The 12,982-nt window shown below is 44.3% G+C and overlaps 1 protein-coding gene across 4 annotated transcripts in view; it reads right to left on the minus strand.

Annotated features, from left to right (window-relative positions):
* The window catches only part of SORCS2 (sortilin related VPS10 domain containing receptor 2), a 536,381-nt gene extending 526,090 nt beyond the window's left edge, over window positions 1–10,291 (minus strand). For all 4 annotated transcript variants that reach the window (XM_063157566.1, XM_063157565.1, XM_063157563.1 and 1 more), the window contains exon 1: window positions 10,158–10,291. In XM_063157566.1, coding sequence (XP_063013636.1) covers window positions 10,158–10,187 — 30 coding nt within the window. In that variant the 5' untranslated portion in view covers window positions 10,188–10,291. The remainder of the gene's footprint in view (window positions 1–10,157) is intronic.
* Between the last annotated feature and the right edge of the window lie 2,691 nt (window positions 10,292–12,982).

Here is a 12,982-nt window from a genome sequence, read left to right on the forward strand (position 1 = left end):
CTTGGTGGATGTCACATACAAGAGAGGAAAGAAGAAACTCTGGATTCTTTCATATTTGTTTTTCCTGTCAGGCTGGGAAACTACAAAAAGAAGAGGATCAGATCTCAGCTGACTCCACCAGTATTGGCTTCTCTCACCCAGGGAGAAAGGAAAGCCCAGAACCACCAACAGTAACAGCTTCCCAATTTTCTACCCCAAGCACCAATACAGTTCAGGGCAACCAGAGAGTTCAGTGTCAGTCCTCTGTAATCTGTCACTGGTGCTCAGGACACAGCTTTCAGCACAAATGTTTTGCACAGTTTCTGTTCAGCTTGTACTTCTCAGGGCAAAGAACAAGTTTCAGGACTGCTCTCAAGGCAGATGAGACCTTTCCACATACCAGCCATTTTGTGGTTGGGTAACAGGCAGGGAAACACAGGAAACCACTGATTAAAAGCAAAACAAATTAGCAAAATAAGAAATGGCCTTTTACATCAAAAGCTGCAACTTTGATGAAGTCCTACTGCCTATGAGGAGGCATCTGTGCTTGGGAGAAGAAAGCTTTTTCTATGCTCTAACCTCATAAAATACAACAATACTGAAGATTCCAAACCCTCATGCACAGCAATTCAATGAGTGCAGGTTACAAGAGTGAAGTGAGAGAGGTCAGAAGAAATGAAGTTCACTTAGCACATGTGCAGAGCAGTGTAAGGCAGCCACATTAATGTGAACCCTCACTGCTCTCAACAGGGCCCCACAAAGTGCTCAGAAAGAGGGAGCAGAGAGGGATTCCTGCCAAAACCAGCTGGGAACTTACAGATAGAAATTTACTGATTCCAACCTGCCATGGAGTAGGATACAGGGGTTTGTTTCTTTAGTTAAGAATCATCAAGATTAGAGCCAGTAAGTACAAACACACACATGCATAGCAGATCCTGATAATCTGATTTTGACTTCCTTTTCCACTGGGAAAACCACTGCAGGTTGAGGTGAGGTGGGCACAAGAGCATCAGTCTTTCTATGACATCCATCTGCTCCAGCAGTCCAATTGCTCTAGCATTACCAGCCAGGTCTGTGGGAATCTCCAGGCATTTGGTGCCACAAATCTCCCCAGAATTCACCTCATGAGCTCTGTACCAGGCTGGTTGTTAGAGCACTGTATATGTGCATGACATCCATTTGGACCCCATTGGGGGTGTGGTAATTGAAGTAAAGATCTCTGCACCAAGAAAAAAGTCCCCTAATCCACCTGTTCCTGTTCACATGCTGCTTTGGTTTGGTTTATTTCTGGTTTTATATCTCATCCATGGAGCCCTTCAAAAGCCATGCATAAATAGAGCTGCCCATACACAAGGGGCTCACGAGTTCCCTCAGGGTTACACTCTTATCTCTACCTACATTAACAGTGGTGCCTCCTCAGGCTGAACACCCAAAACAATTGCTGGGAGCATAAAACAAGAGCTGAGAGAAGCGTATTCTGCTCTCCATAAATGGCAAGACTTAATGAGTGCTGCTGCAGATTTAGATCTGTCAGACTTCACAAACAGTTCCAATCCTCTGAAAAGACCAAGTTACAAGGTATCTTTCTGCTAGCAAACACAGGAAAAATACCTTATTGTACCCCTGGAGGATTTTATGGCAACCTACTACCACTGATACAATTGTGTTTTCAATGAAGAAACAACAATTTCTTCAGACTCAGTCACATTTACCACTGTGAAACAGTGCTGAAAGCTCAAAGAGTGATTGCAACATCCTCCTCTCAGCCTCCAGCTCCATTCCCTTGGGCACCTGTCTTGCAGTGACAATTGTTGGTGGAGGGAAGCATGGGAATGCATTAATCATAAACAGGCTCTTTTCACCACCTGAGAAAAGCAACATTTCTCCACCATAGCTCAGTTAGGGCGGCCAAGCTGCACATTGTAAAATTTACAGGTGGAACAGCTTGATTCTCAATCATCATCATCATTATTTATTGGTATTACACAGCACCTAAATGTTACCAACTCAGAACCCCAGGACACATCTTGCTCATACACATGCAGGAATATTGCTCTTTCCCTGGGCACTTGCAGTCCAGGGACCAGACCACAGACAGTTACTGTGATTTAAAAAAAGTGTTTTCACAGAGTGTAGCTTGCCATCTGCTAAAACTTAACACACTGGCCAGTAAACACGGGTGTACTGCTCCACAGGAGTGAGGACACTCACAGGGGTTGGTGCTCCCAAATATGATGCTGCAACACTCATGCAGCTCTACTTTGCCACCAGTGACAAAGAAACAAAGTTCATAAACTGAATGGGGGAAAAAAAACATTAAATACATCTACTTTATCTACTAGAACAAATTTTTAATAGTGTTACTCCATAGAAACCACAAAAAACCAGCTTTTTTTTGCCAATGAACAAATTAAGTTTCTATGACTTCTTTTAAAAAAAAGAAAAAAAACAACTATTTGCTGTTCTGTGATTTTCTCTTTAGGAGAACAGATAATCATGATGATGATTAGAAGGATGCCAGAAATTAACAAACAATAATCTCTGTGTGCAAGTACATTTCTAAAAATGTGCCCATCAGATACACAATAGGTGTATCCTGGTATCTAAGTACTGTCCTATCCAGATGGTGCAATTAAGGAGCTAGAAAAAGTGAACTACAAAAGAAAACTTAAAAGGTAAAAAAAATAGTATTCAGAGAAATAATTATTAGTTTACAAGAGCAGAAAAAGTACAAACACTGAGAAAGAAACATAGTTGTTTGATTAAGCTGCTAAACAAAGGCAGAAAAATCATATTAAATACAGTTTAAGTTTCACTGATACTGTTTTTAGTCACATAATCTTAAGACTGTTCAAGGATCTTGAAGTGTCAGAGTCTAGGCATTTAAATTAAACTGGACTACACAATAAAAGGAGTCTTGATCAAAACAAACATCAGAACAAGCAGACAAGTTTGCATGACTTGTGAGAGTCTTTTCATTTCTAATTCCTGGGCTGTACTGTCAAAGGAACAAATGTCACAGATGTGATATTCCTGCCTCTTTTAGGTGATAACCATTACTTTAATACTGAAGTGCAAAGCTAATTTTTAGACAAAAGCCATCCTAAGAGATGGAGAAGTACTATTATTCTCACCTTGCAGGAAGGAAGCTGCAAAATCATCTATGAAAGGCAAGAGATATTTCAGAAGATACTGGTCAGGTAACTGGCAAAAGTTCTTTGGCACTACTATCCAGCTTCAATTTAATCCTACAGCTGTTGGAACCTCATGCTCTGTCTCTGGCCAAGCCTTAAATTTCCCCCAGGCATCAACTGCACCTCAATTCTTGCTTAGAGCTCACAGAAGTGGTGACAGGGCTGTGCAGAGCATCACCAGCTCTGCCAGGCTGCAAGGCAGCAGCACCTCAGCATCTCTGCTCTTCCCACAACAGCCTCACCCAGGGCTGGTGACCCCCAGCAGGATTCATCAGCACTTCTCTACTCATCACACTAGAGTCAGCAAGTCCAGCAGATGTACCCAGCCTTCTCAAGCATGTCTGTTAACATTGTCAGGGGTCAAACAGAGACCTTCCCCATCTCCTTCCTACTGCAGAAGTCCAAGCTTAGACTTAATGGCTGGATCATAGAATCACAGAATGGTTTTGTCTGGAAGGGACCATAAAGTTCATCTAGTTCCAATCCCCTTGTCAAAGGCACTAAACCTTCCCCTAGACCAGGTATCCCAAAGCCCCATCCAGCCAGGCCTTGGACAGCTCCAGGGATGGGGCACCCACAGCTTCTCCAGACAGCTCTTTACAGTGTCTCACCGCCCTTGCAGTGGAGAATTTCCTCCTTCCTAAAGAAGTAAAGCACAGCAAAGGATCCCATGCATTATTTCTTTAAAAGTGGTTTTGTCATTGGTGATTTGTTAGAGTTTTAGATTATTATTACTGGGACAGGGAGTTGGAGATGGGAATGTTTAGTAAGGAATGTGAGACTTTGAGAATAAAAATTCTGAAGATGTTGCAGGTTATCAAGTTTCATTCTGAGCTACAGCAACAAGTCATATACTGCAGAATAGTTTCAACCTACACTTTCTGCTTTTGCATAAATAAGGTTGAATTTTCAGAACAACAGAAGGATCCACTTTATTGTACTGCCCATTCTCTCTCCTTTATGTCAACAACCTTTGGTCTTAACTGACACAAATATAAAATATTATATTTGGACAGGCAAAGGACTTGGCATAAAAGCTTCTGTAACCTGGGCAGTTTCATGTTTTAAATTCATAAGGTGGTCCATACCTTACAAAGCTTCCCATTTTAGCAGAACAATTACTGTTTTTATGAAAATATCATAATTTCCCCTTTCCATTCTTTAAAAAAAGGATCTTCTACTCTATTGAATTTTAATAAAGTCAAAAGGGATGTCCTCAATTCTTTCTCCAAAGATGTATATCAGTAGATTTCTAAGACCATCAGCTTGGGAAGAATGCATTATGTTCCCACAGGGATATGTGAGCTGCTATCCCCAGCCTAAACACATCCCTTATGATTGCTTTGTTTATCATGCACGTGTAATACATCAGCAGTATCACAGGGAGGATTTCAATCTGGTCTCTCTCTAAGTGTACATTGCCAAATTTCCCTCTTAGATTTAAACTGAGCTGTCCCAGTGTCAGCACAGTAATTTTGTTATCATAGTTTGTTCCTAAGCAAGCCAGGTAATGCCAGTCAAACCAGCAAACCAGGTAAAACCAGGTATGGCTGCAGGTTCATGGAGGAGGACTTTGAAGCATGTTTGAAATACACATTTACTAATTAAAGTTTATATCAATTTTAAATGTCTCCTTAGGGGATGAGAAGAGGGGCTATCTCCCTTTCCTTTAGCAGCTGGAATTTGCTGAGATGAGGATAGAGCTCAGCAGGCAGCAATATGACTTACAGCCAGATGTAATGCTGGTAGAGAGGGAAAACAGAGGCCGGTAGAAGCAAATAGATGAAGTAAGCCAGAAACTTTATACCAGTAAAAAAGAAAAAGGAAAAAGAAATTTTAAACTCTTTACTTCAATCAGATTAAAATCATTCTGTTTTCCATGTGGGATTCTGCTGTTCCATTCAAATATGATTATTGGGTTTGGTTTCTGTTTGTTTTTATAATCACACTATCATCTCAAGGAATTTTAAGAAAAACCTTCCCTATGGGAAATCTACTTTTCACTTTGCAATATATCTGCCATTTATCAAAGGTCTGAGCTGTCAGGATTTTTGACCTCATGCTCCCTTTAGTTTCATAAAATGTAGCCTGACTACTCTGCAGAACCACCACCCAAACCTTACCAGAAATAGACTTTAGCCCGTGTTTGCATAGATAACTACATTTACCATTACAGATACTGCTACAGTAATGTTGAACTCAATGCTTTTTATAGTTTTCCTCACAACTGCTTGCAACTGAACAAAACAAAAAAACAATTAAATAAAACATCTGCCAGAAGAATACATATAGTCATCACCAGCCTCTACAAATCATAATGGTGAAACTGTATCAAAAAGAGAAAGTTTCTAAATTAAACAAAGTATCTGTCTATCAAATATAAACAAGTCTGTATCAGATAAAGTTTTTGTGTGTAGCAATATCTGTAGACATGCAATAAATCTTTCTTTGTGGTAAGTCACTGCTTTTTGGGACTCAAAAAAATTTATGTGCATATTTATATTTATTTTCCATAACAAACATGTTTATGGGGGATCATGACATCAAGTTACTGGACAAATAAGCACCTGCATGCACTTAATATTTTGACAACAAACAAAAAAATTAAATACCAGCACCACGAAACTGCAGACTTGGAAGAAGCTGGCCAAAGTCCTGCTCACACTACTTTAGCAGTCTGCACACAGCATGAAGAGCAGCCCCTGAATCAAAATCAATTGTGAATACAAGTCTCATTTTCCCCCTATTTCTGCTTTGGCTTTGATTTTTTTTTTTTTTTTTTTTTTGAATTGGCTAGTATGAATGCAGAACGGGAATTCTTCAGGAGGGTCAAAAAGAATATAGTTTTGCAAACAAAGTTGCTTATCTAGCACCAAAAAAAAAGCTCCTGGGATGACTAAGGTCTCTTCAAAGGAAAAGTAGGATTTTTAAAAGTTGTCATGAATTGACTATTTTTCCCCCAAATCAGAAAGGCTTGCATATTTTTAGTAAATCTGGGCACATGCACATTTAGCTTAACACACCAAGGGCTATTCCTTTAGCATGCCACCTGTATATATCCCAATTCTCAGTGTTATTTATCATTACACGGATGGCAATTCCTTGCCCTTCCCACAGTACATGGTGTGTTGCACCACCCACCTGCCATGCCTTCAGTTTATGATATTTTAAGACTGGCAGGAAAATTAGTTCCACTTGCATGAGCCTTTGTTTGAAAGTAAGACCACACAACAGCTTTCTGTGGGCAGAGGGGACAGAGAGCAGAAATACTAATTGCAGGAATTCACTAACCAGATACATTCTTGCTGTGACAAGTACAGGCTTTGCAAGACCTACATCACCAGTGATGGTTTTGAGTATACATCCCACTGCAAAGAAAGGTTGGGGACGTGCTTCTTGTTCGTAGGATTTGTAAATAATTATTAGACTACAAAATAAAGTAACGAGGACACAAAGCTGGAAGCAATTTGCCTATCTCACAGTACAGCTCTCTCTTGACAAAGGAAGGAATTGTATCCTGATCTTCCCAGTGATTCCAGTCCACTTTACAAGCCATGCAACCACATCCTCTGCTTTGCCATCAAAGCCACCATTTCTCTAACTCACCAAACTAACAGCATTACAAGAGGATAATAAGTAAATAAGTAAACATCAGACTTCTACAGTACTGAGAAGAGGGAAGAGAGAGGATCAATTTAATTTATAGCCTCCCTAGTTTCTCTCAAGTCATCTCATGCAACCAAAAATCTCACAGCCCTACTACTGCAGCACAGGATGATTTACACAATGGAAATTACTTTTTAAAAATCCATCTGCACATCAACCTAACCTCTGCCCCTCTCACATTTATGTACTTGCCCTTGATCCACACACGAGTACTCCACGGCAGCACTTTCTATGAGCTGTTCGTGCAGGTGAACATCCCTGAGGGATGCAGCTGCCCCCTCTGCTTTTATAGCTATTTATCTCTTCATCATGGAGCTCAAAGGAATAATCCTATTGCATATTTCTTCTTCATTTATTTTACTAGGTGAGGTGTTTAAGAGGATATGTGATCATCTGGAGCTCATCACTGTCAAATTTTCAGCCACAGCTGTAAAGGGTAAAGAAACTAGTTTAGCTCCTTGGTTTACAAAGTGCTGAGTACCTCCAATGAGGTGCCAAATGTGTGTGGTGACACTTTCAGATTGCTGAGTGCCTCCTGAGGTTCACAGGGCCTGATCCAAAACCCCACTGCAGGAATGACAGCCCTTCCCTTGGCTGCAATGTGCCTGGGACAGAACAGAGTTTTGACACTCAAGCCTGTACTTCCAAGACAAGGAAAAACTTGCCACAGATTTAAGAACACAGAATAAGGTGGCAGGTTTGAGAAGCACTGGATCATAGTGTTCCTACCTGCAAACAACCCAGAGTAATATAAATAAATTCATACATATCTACTTAAAGAAATAGACATTCAAGACTACTTTAAATATGTTTGGGATCAGGTGCTTATTTTCAATTATTTGAATATAACATACAGACATGCAGCAAAACTCTCTCCAATCCTCTGGAGGCCATCCTTTGAGCTTAACGTATTTCTTCCATTTTTTAAAAAAATAATAATAAAGAAAAAATATTCTAAGAACTGTCTTTACAAATCATTTTTCTCTGGAAACCTTTGTTAAAATCAGCCCTTCTTCTGGAAGCATGCAATAAAACAAAGCTAACTAACAAGAAAAAAAGCTGAAAAAATGCTGACAGTCATATTGTAGAACATCCAGTGCAAAGACTGGCTGCTTTCATTTGGGTTAAGGCAGCAAAGTCTTTCATTAACAGGTCACTTGTTCAAATACTGTCTTTCCTGACAGTAATCAGCTGATGGCAGGCAGAGTAAGCATCATACTTTGTAAGGAACTTTGCAAAAGTATTTTTTATTGAATGAATAAATAATGTACAGTAGGTCTGCAGGCATTCATGATGACTGTGTCCTTCTGCAATATTGAATTAGTAGATAGTAACTAAGCAAACAAAAAAGAGCTAAGTTGCAGCAAAGACTGTAACCACTTTCATTTCTTCTGACAGTTGCCATTTATCTTTGCTTTTGAAGAGACTATGTGGTAGTATTCTAGTAAGGGAGCTGTAGCATACTGTGAAAAAATAATAACATTTTAGCAATACAAGCCCTCACTGCAGCATCTGTTATTAAATCTTTGCAGAGAGGCGAGGCGAGACCACTAGTCATAACTGTGGATTAGCAAGGTTCTACTATATTCATTTTAGAGTGCAGAATGCTTTGCATGAAAGCTGTTACTTGCCTTCTATGTCAAAAAGTGAACTTATGCCAACTTTTTAATACTGAATTCTTCAAGGAAGCTGTCCTAACAGCCTGCAAGTACTGTCCACAAAAAACAGCAGCCATCTAATAGCAGAGAAATGGAGGAAGGACAGAATCAGAATAGCTGATGCTGCTGATTTGCAACATTTTCTTTTCACAGAAAATGACCATCATGTTACACTTCCTTCCTGAGGAAATCAAAAACTGCCTTTGAAAGTGTCAAGCTTTATGATGCTGACTTCAACTCTGACACCCGATTATACAAGAGCATTAACATAAGCGCTCAGCATGCTCAGGGAATCACTGCATCCTCATCAGTGGAGCCTTAGTAGCTCACATCCTGGCTGACTCCCTAGCAAAACAGGCAAAAACCCGGGACTTCAGGTCCTAGAGAAAGGATGATAATTCACATACTTATGGGAAGCATAACACACACACTCTGAACTGAGCCAAGTTTAAGTAAACTTTATACTAAATTCACAAAGTTCAAGCAGAGTCGGAGCTTAGCTGAATGCAGTTAAAACACTCAAGAGTTTTCCAGAAACACTAAAATCCTCCAGAAGAAAGCTCATCTTAAGCTTTCATAACGATATTTTCCTGCCTATGAAGTTACACAGACAGTGCAAGGTACTGTGTAATATTTACGCATGACGCCCACTGTTATGATATAATGTTTCAGTGAAGAATAAATTAGAAGCAGCAAATCCCTGAAACCACCCGTGCAAATACACAACCATTAATGGATTAATACATAAAGAAGTGAAGACTAGCTGAAACTGAAAATTAGTTTAAAAAATATTAGCGGCATCCACTGTAAGAGTTACTGTCTAAAACAGATAGTAAAGGCAAGACACATTACTTTAACCGTGAAAAGTTGTGAACACTGATGCGCTAATGCAGTATCACTGGTCCCAGAGCAAGGTTTTTATGCACCGATGTGGCTGTAAAAGCCCCCTCGGAGAGCTGCTGCTATTCCGGACCTTTGCGGGACTTCCCTACGCACCTGCGGCGCCGTCCCGCTCTCTCACTCCTGCTGCTCACACCACCTCAAGCCCAGAGCTACGTTTTATTTCATCCCCCGTTTGTTTCGGGTTTTTCTTTCCCCGGCGCTTGAGGAGGCAGAGCGCGGCGCGGGGGAGATTACACGGGGATGACTGAATCTCGGTGAATCGATTAAGCCTCGACAATTTAATCTGGGACTTCATGCGGGGCTGGAGGAGATAATCCCCGCACCGCTGTTCGTCCGTGCCTCTCCTTTACCCGGACACAGACCCGGGGGCACGCCGGCCGCACACGGACACCGCCTGGCTGGTCCGGAGCTAAGCCGCCTTCCTCCTCCTCCTCGTCCTCCTCCTGCTCCTCCTCGCAGCGCGGCGCACACCGCGCACCCGGCGCCTCTGCAAGATGCGCGCTAGCAAACTTTCCAAACTTTCTGGGGAAGTGGCGAGGGGTACGCGGGGACCGGCCGACCCTCCCGGCGGCACCTCACCGTCCGCAGCACCCGAGCGCTGCCCGCGGGGACTCCCCCGCCCCGGGCCGGCCAGCGGGAGGCGGGAGCAGCGCGCTCCGGCCGCACCGAGCGCAGGTTGCTCCCCGCAAGTTGGAAGAGCGAAGCAACGGCAAGGGCAGGGACCCCAAAGCCCGCCCGCGCTGCCCCTCGTACTCACGCTGCTGTTCTCGCCCGTCCAGTGCACCATCGCCTGGTTGTGAGACGCGTCCCCTTTCAGCACGAAGGAGGTGCTGATGAGGGAGACCTGCTCCCGGCCGCCCGCCAAGGATGCTCTCCTGGAGCGGCTGCTCTCCGCCGCCGCCCCGCCGCTCCACCGCGGCTCCGGCGGGCTGCGCGCCCCGCGGGTCAGGGCTACGGGGCGCGGGCGGCCGCAGGGCTCCGCGCAGCGCGGCGCGGCGGCGGCGCCCAGCAGCGGCGGCAGCAGCAGCAGCAGCAGCGGCGGCGGCAGCCGGGCAGCCCCGCGCGGAGCGGCAGCGGCGGACACGCGTGGCCCGCCGTGCGCCATGGTGGCTCTCCGGCGTGGTAGTGACAGGCGGGGAGGTGGCGGGGAGGGAGGGAGACACCGCGGCGGAGGGCGGGGGCGGGGGAGGGCTGTAACCGGAGCGGGGCTCGGCGGCAGCGCCGTGCGCGGGGCTGCGCGCCCAGCCGGGGCGGCGCCGCCATCTGCTGGTCCGCGCCGAAACGCCGGGCGGGCTCCGGCAATCGCGGACACGGACACGAACACTCGCGCCCCGCGGGAGCCGCGGCGGGCACGGCTCTCCCCCGCCGCTTGTGAACTTTCACCGAAAGCTCCGGGCAGAGCCTTTCCCAGAGCGCCCCAGCAACATTCGCGCAGACGCTCGGCGCGGCCGCGCTGCAGCCCGAGGGGCGCGGGGGGCGAGCACCTAGAGCTGCCTCTCCGGACACCAGGGATGGACGGCCTTGGCTCGGCCCTCCGTCCCAGCAGGCTGCAGTGAACGGTCAGAAGAGGTCTGTGCCAGAAGCTGAGAGCTGAGGAGCAAATGAAGCCCGTGCAAAAATACGATTTCTGTCATTAAGACAAGCGCTTCCATGGGGAAAAGGATCTGTCCATTGTTCTGCCCCTCAGCTCATCGGTGGCACCAGGCTCGTCACCTGCACTGTCCAGAGCCAACTGCTAACCCGGTGTTGTCCACTGTGGGGACATGTGCCTTGTAATTTGGGATTGATCAAAGAAAGGCTCTCCTGGCATGGGCACAGCCAGGAGGGACCATGACTGGACCTGCGCAGAGTGGCATCACTCAACTGACAGATGAAGTGATGGAAGAAGATTCAGCTCAACGAACAGGTGAAGTGATGGAAGAAGATTCAGCTCAATGGACAGGTGAAGTGATGGAAGAAGATTCAGCCACCACAGTTTGGGGGCTCCTGCTGCTTCAGTGCAGTGTGCTGTGTACCTGTGAATAAATTGGGACTTTGCCTCACATGCTGTGAAGAGGGCACAAGTTAGAAACTCAAAATAACTGAGGTTGGCAGGGACCTGCAACCTGCTGCTCAGTTGAGGGCCAGCTCTGAAGCTCAAACAACTTCATGGTAAGATAAGGATACGCAGGCCTAAATGTAAGAAAACAAGTTTGAAAGACCATTCACAAAAGTAATGACTCCAGGTATAGGCACCCAACAAAGGAGATCTGGGCCGGTTAAACCCAAGGTGAGTAAAGTTAATAAACCAGCTTTAGCTGTAATCTGCCTTTACCCTAATGGCCTAGAAAATTAGGATTACAAAGGCTTTTCTAGGAAGATTAATAGAAAAAATAGTATCCACTGGTTTAACTGTACCATTTACAGGGCTGTGATGACTACCACAGTGACCTAAAGTGACCTGGTTATACCAAATTCATGTAAAAACTACTTCCAGCAAGCTATATGACTATGTATTAGCTGCACACCTTCAGTGCTAGGAGACCTAAGGTAACCTACCCTGTTATTACTGTAATAGCTCAAACCAGAAGGCAGTTTCAAATTCAGGATGACTCTCCATTTCAAAAGAAATGCAGAATAAAAGTTAAAATAGTAATTTTTTAAAATTTCATGCACTTTTTCTGCAGCTTCCAACAAAATCCTCTTTCAGAGTTCCAAGCACAGCCCCACATCTCAAAACAACCTCTGTGCAGCCTTCCCCCTTGTTCTTCCAGCACAGTGTCTGAACCAAAAGAAGATATTGCTCCTTATCTAGGACTCTCCAGATGCCAGTTGTGGATATTCTGTTCAAAACACCCTGTCAACAGGAGCCCAGGCAGTGACAGAAACTCAGGTAGGCAGCACCACGGACCCAGGTCACCAATAGCTGCCTCTGGGACTCCTGAAGTGCCGTGGATTAAATTCATTTATGAAGTACATTTTGTGTAAAGAGAAAGTTAATTTTTGGTCTCAGATCTTGATTCTGGAGACAATATCAAAAGCTCAGAAGGCCTAGGAGAAGCTATAGGGAGCTAAGGAACGTGAAACAGGAGTGTGAGACAAGACTGACTTTGCATCCATTTCGTTTTCTCACAGTATCTCATCCCTCTGAAACACTACCCTTGTAAAGCAAAAACCAGCTGGGTTTAAGTGAGCAGAAAGTTAATTTTCCAGACAAAACCCTCCTGACTCCTGTACACTGGTCTCAAGGACAGCTGTGGTCCAACACTTGTTTGAATCACTGCTGCTTGGGCCTGTTCTTTAGGGACACAGAAGGTGGGCAGTGATTCAACAGTTCACAGAGGACACATCAGCATAAAGAGATTCCTGTTGGAATAACAGTTCCACTCTGAGTGAGTCACCTTCCATCTTTTGCACCTCTGCACAAAGAGGAACAAGAGAAAAATGCAATGCAGAATTATTAAGGAAACATTGATCAACCACTACTGTATCTACCAACATGAAGGGGTCATTTCCCCCATTGTTAGGAATACAATAATTTTGATTCTTACATCATGCCCTGTCTCCTGTGTAACTGTGGATATTACCCACAGTTTAGTATTC

The sequence above is a fragment of the Melospiza melodia genome, chromosome 5 (genome assembly GCF_035770615.1).
Source record: "Melospiza melodia melodia isolate bMelMel2 chromosome 5, bMelMel2.pri, whole genome shotgun sequence".
Taxonomy (NCBI): domain Eukaryota; kingdom Metazoa; phylum Chordata; class Aves; order Passeriformes; family Passerellidae; genus Melospiza; species Melospiza melodia.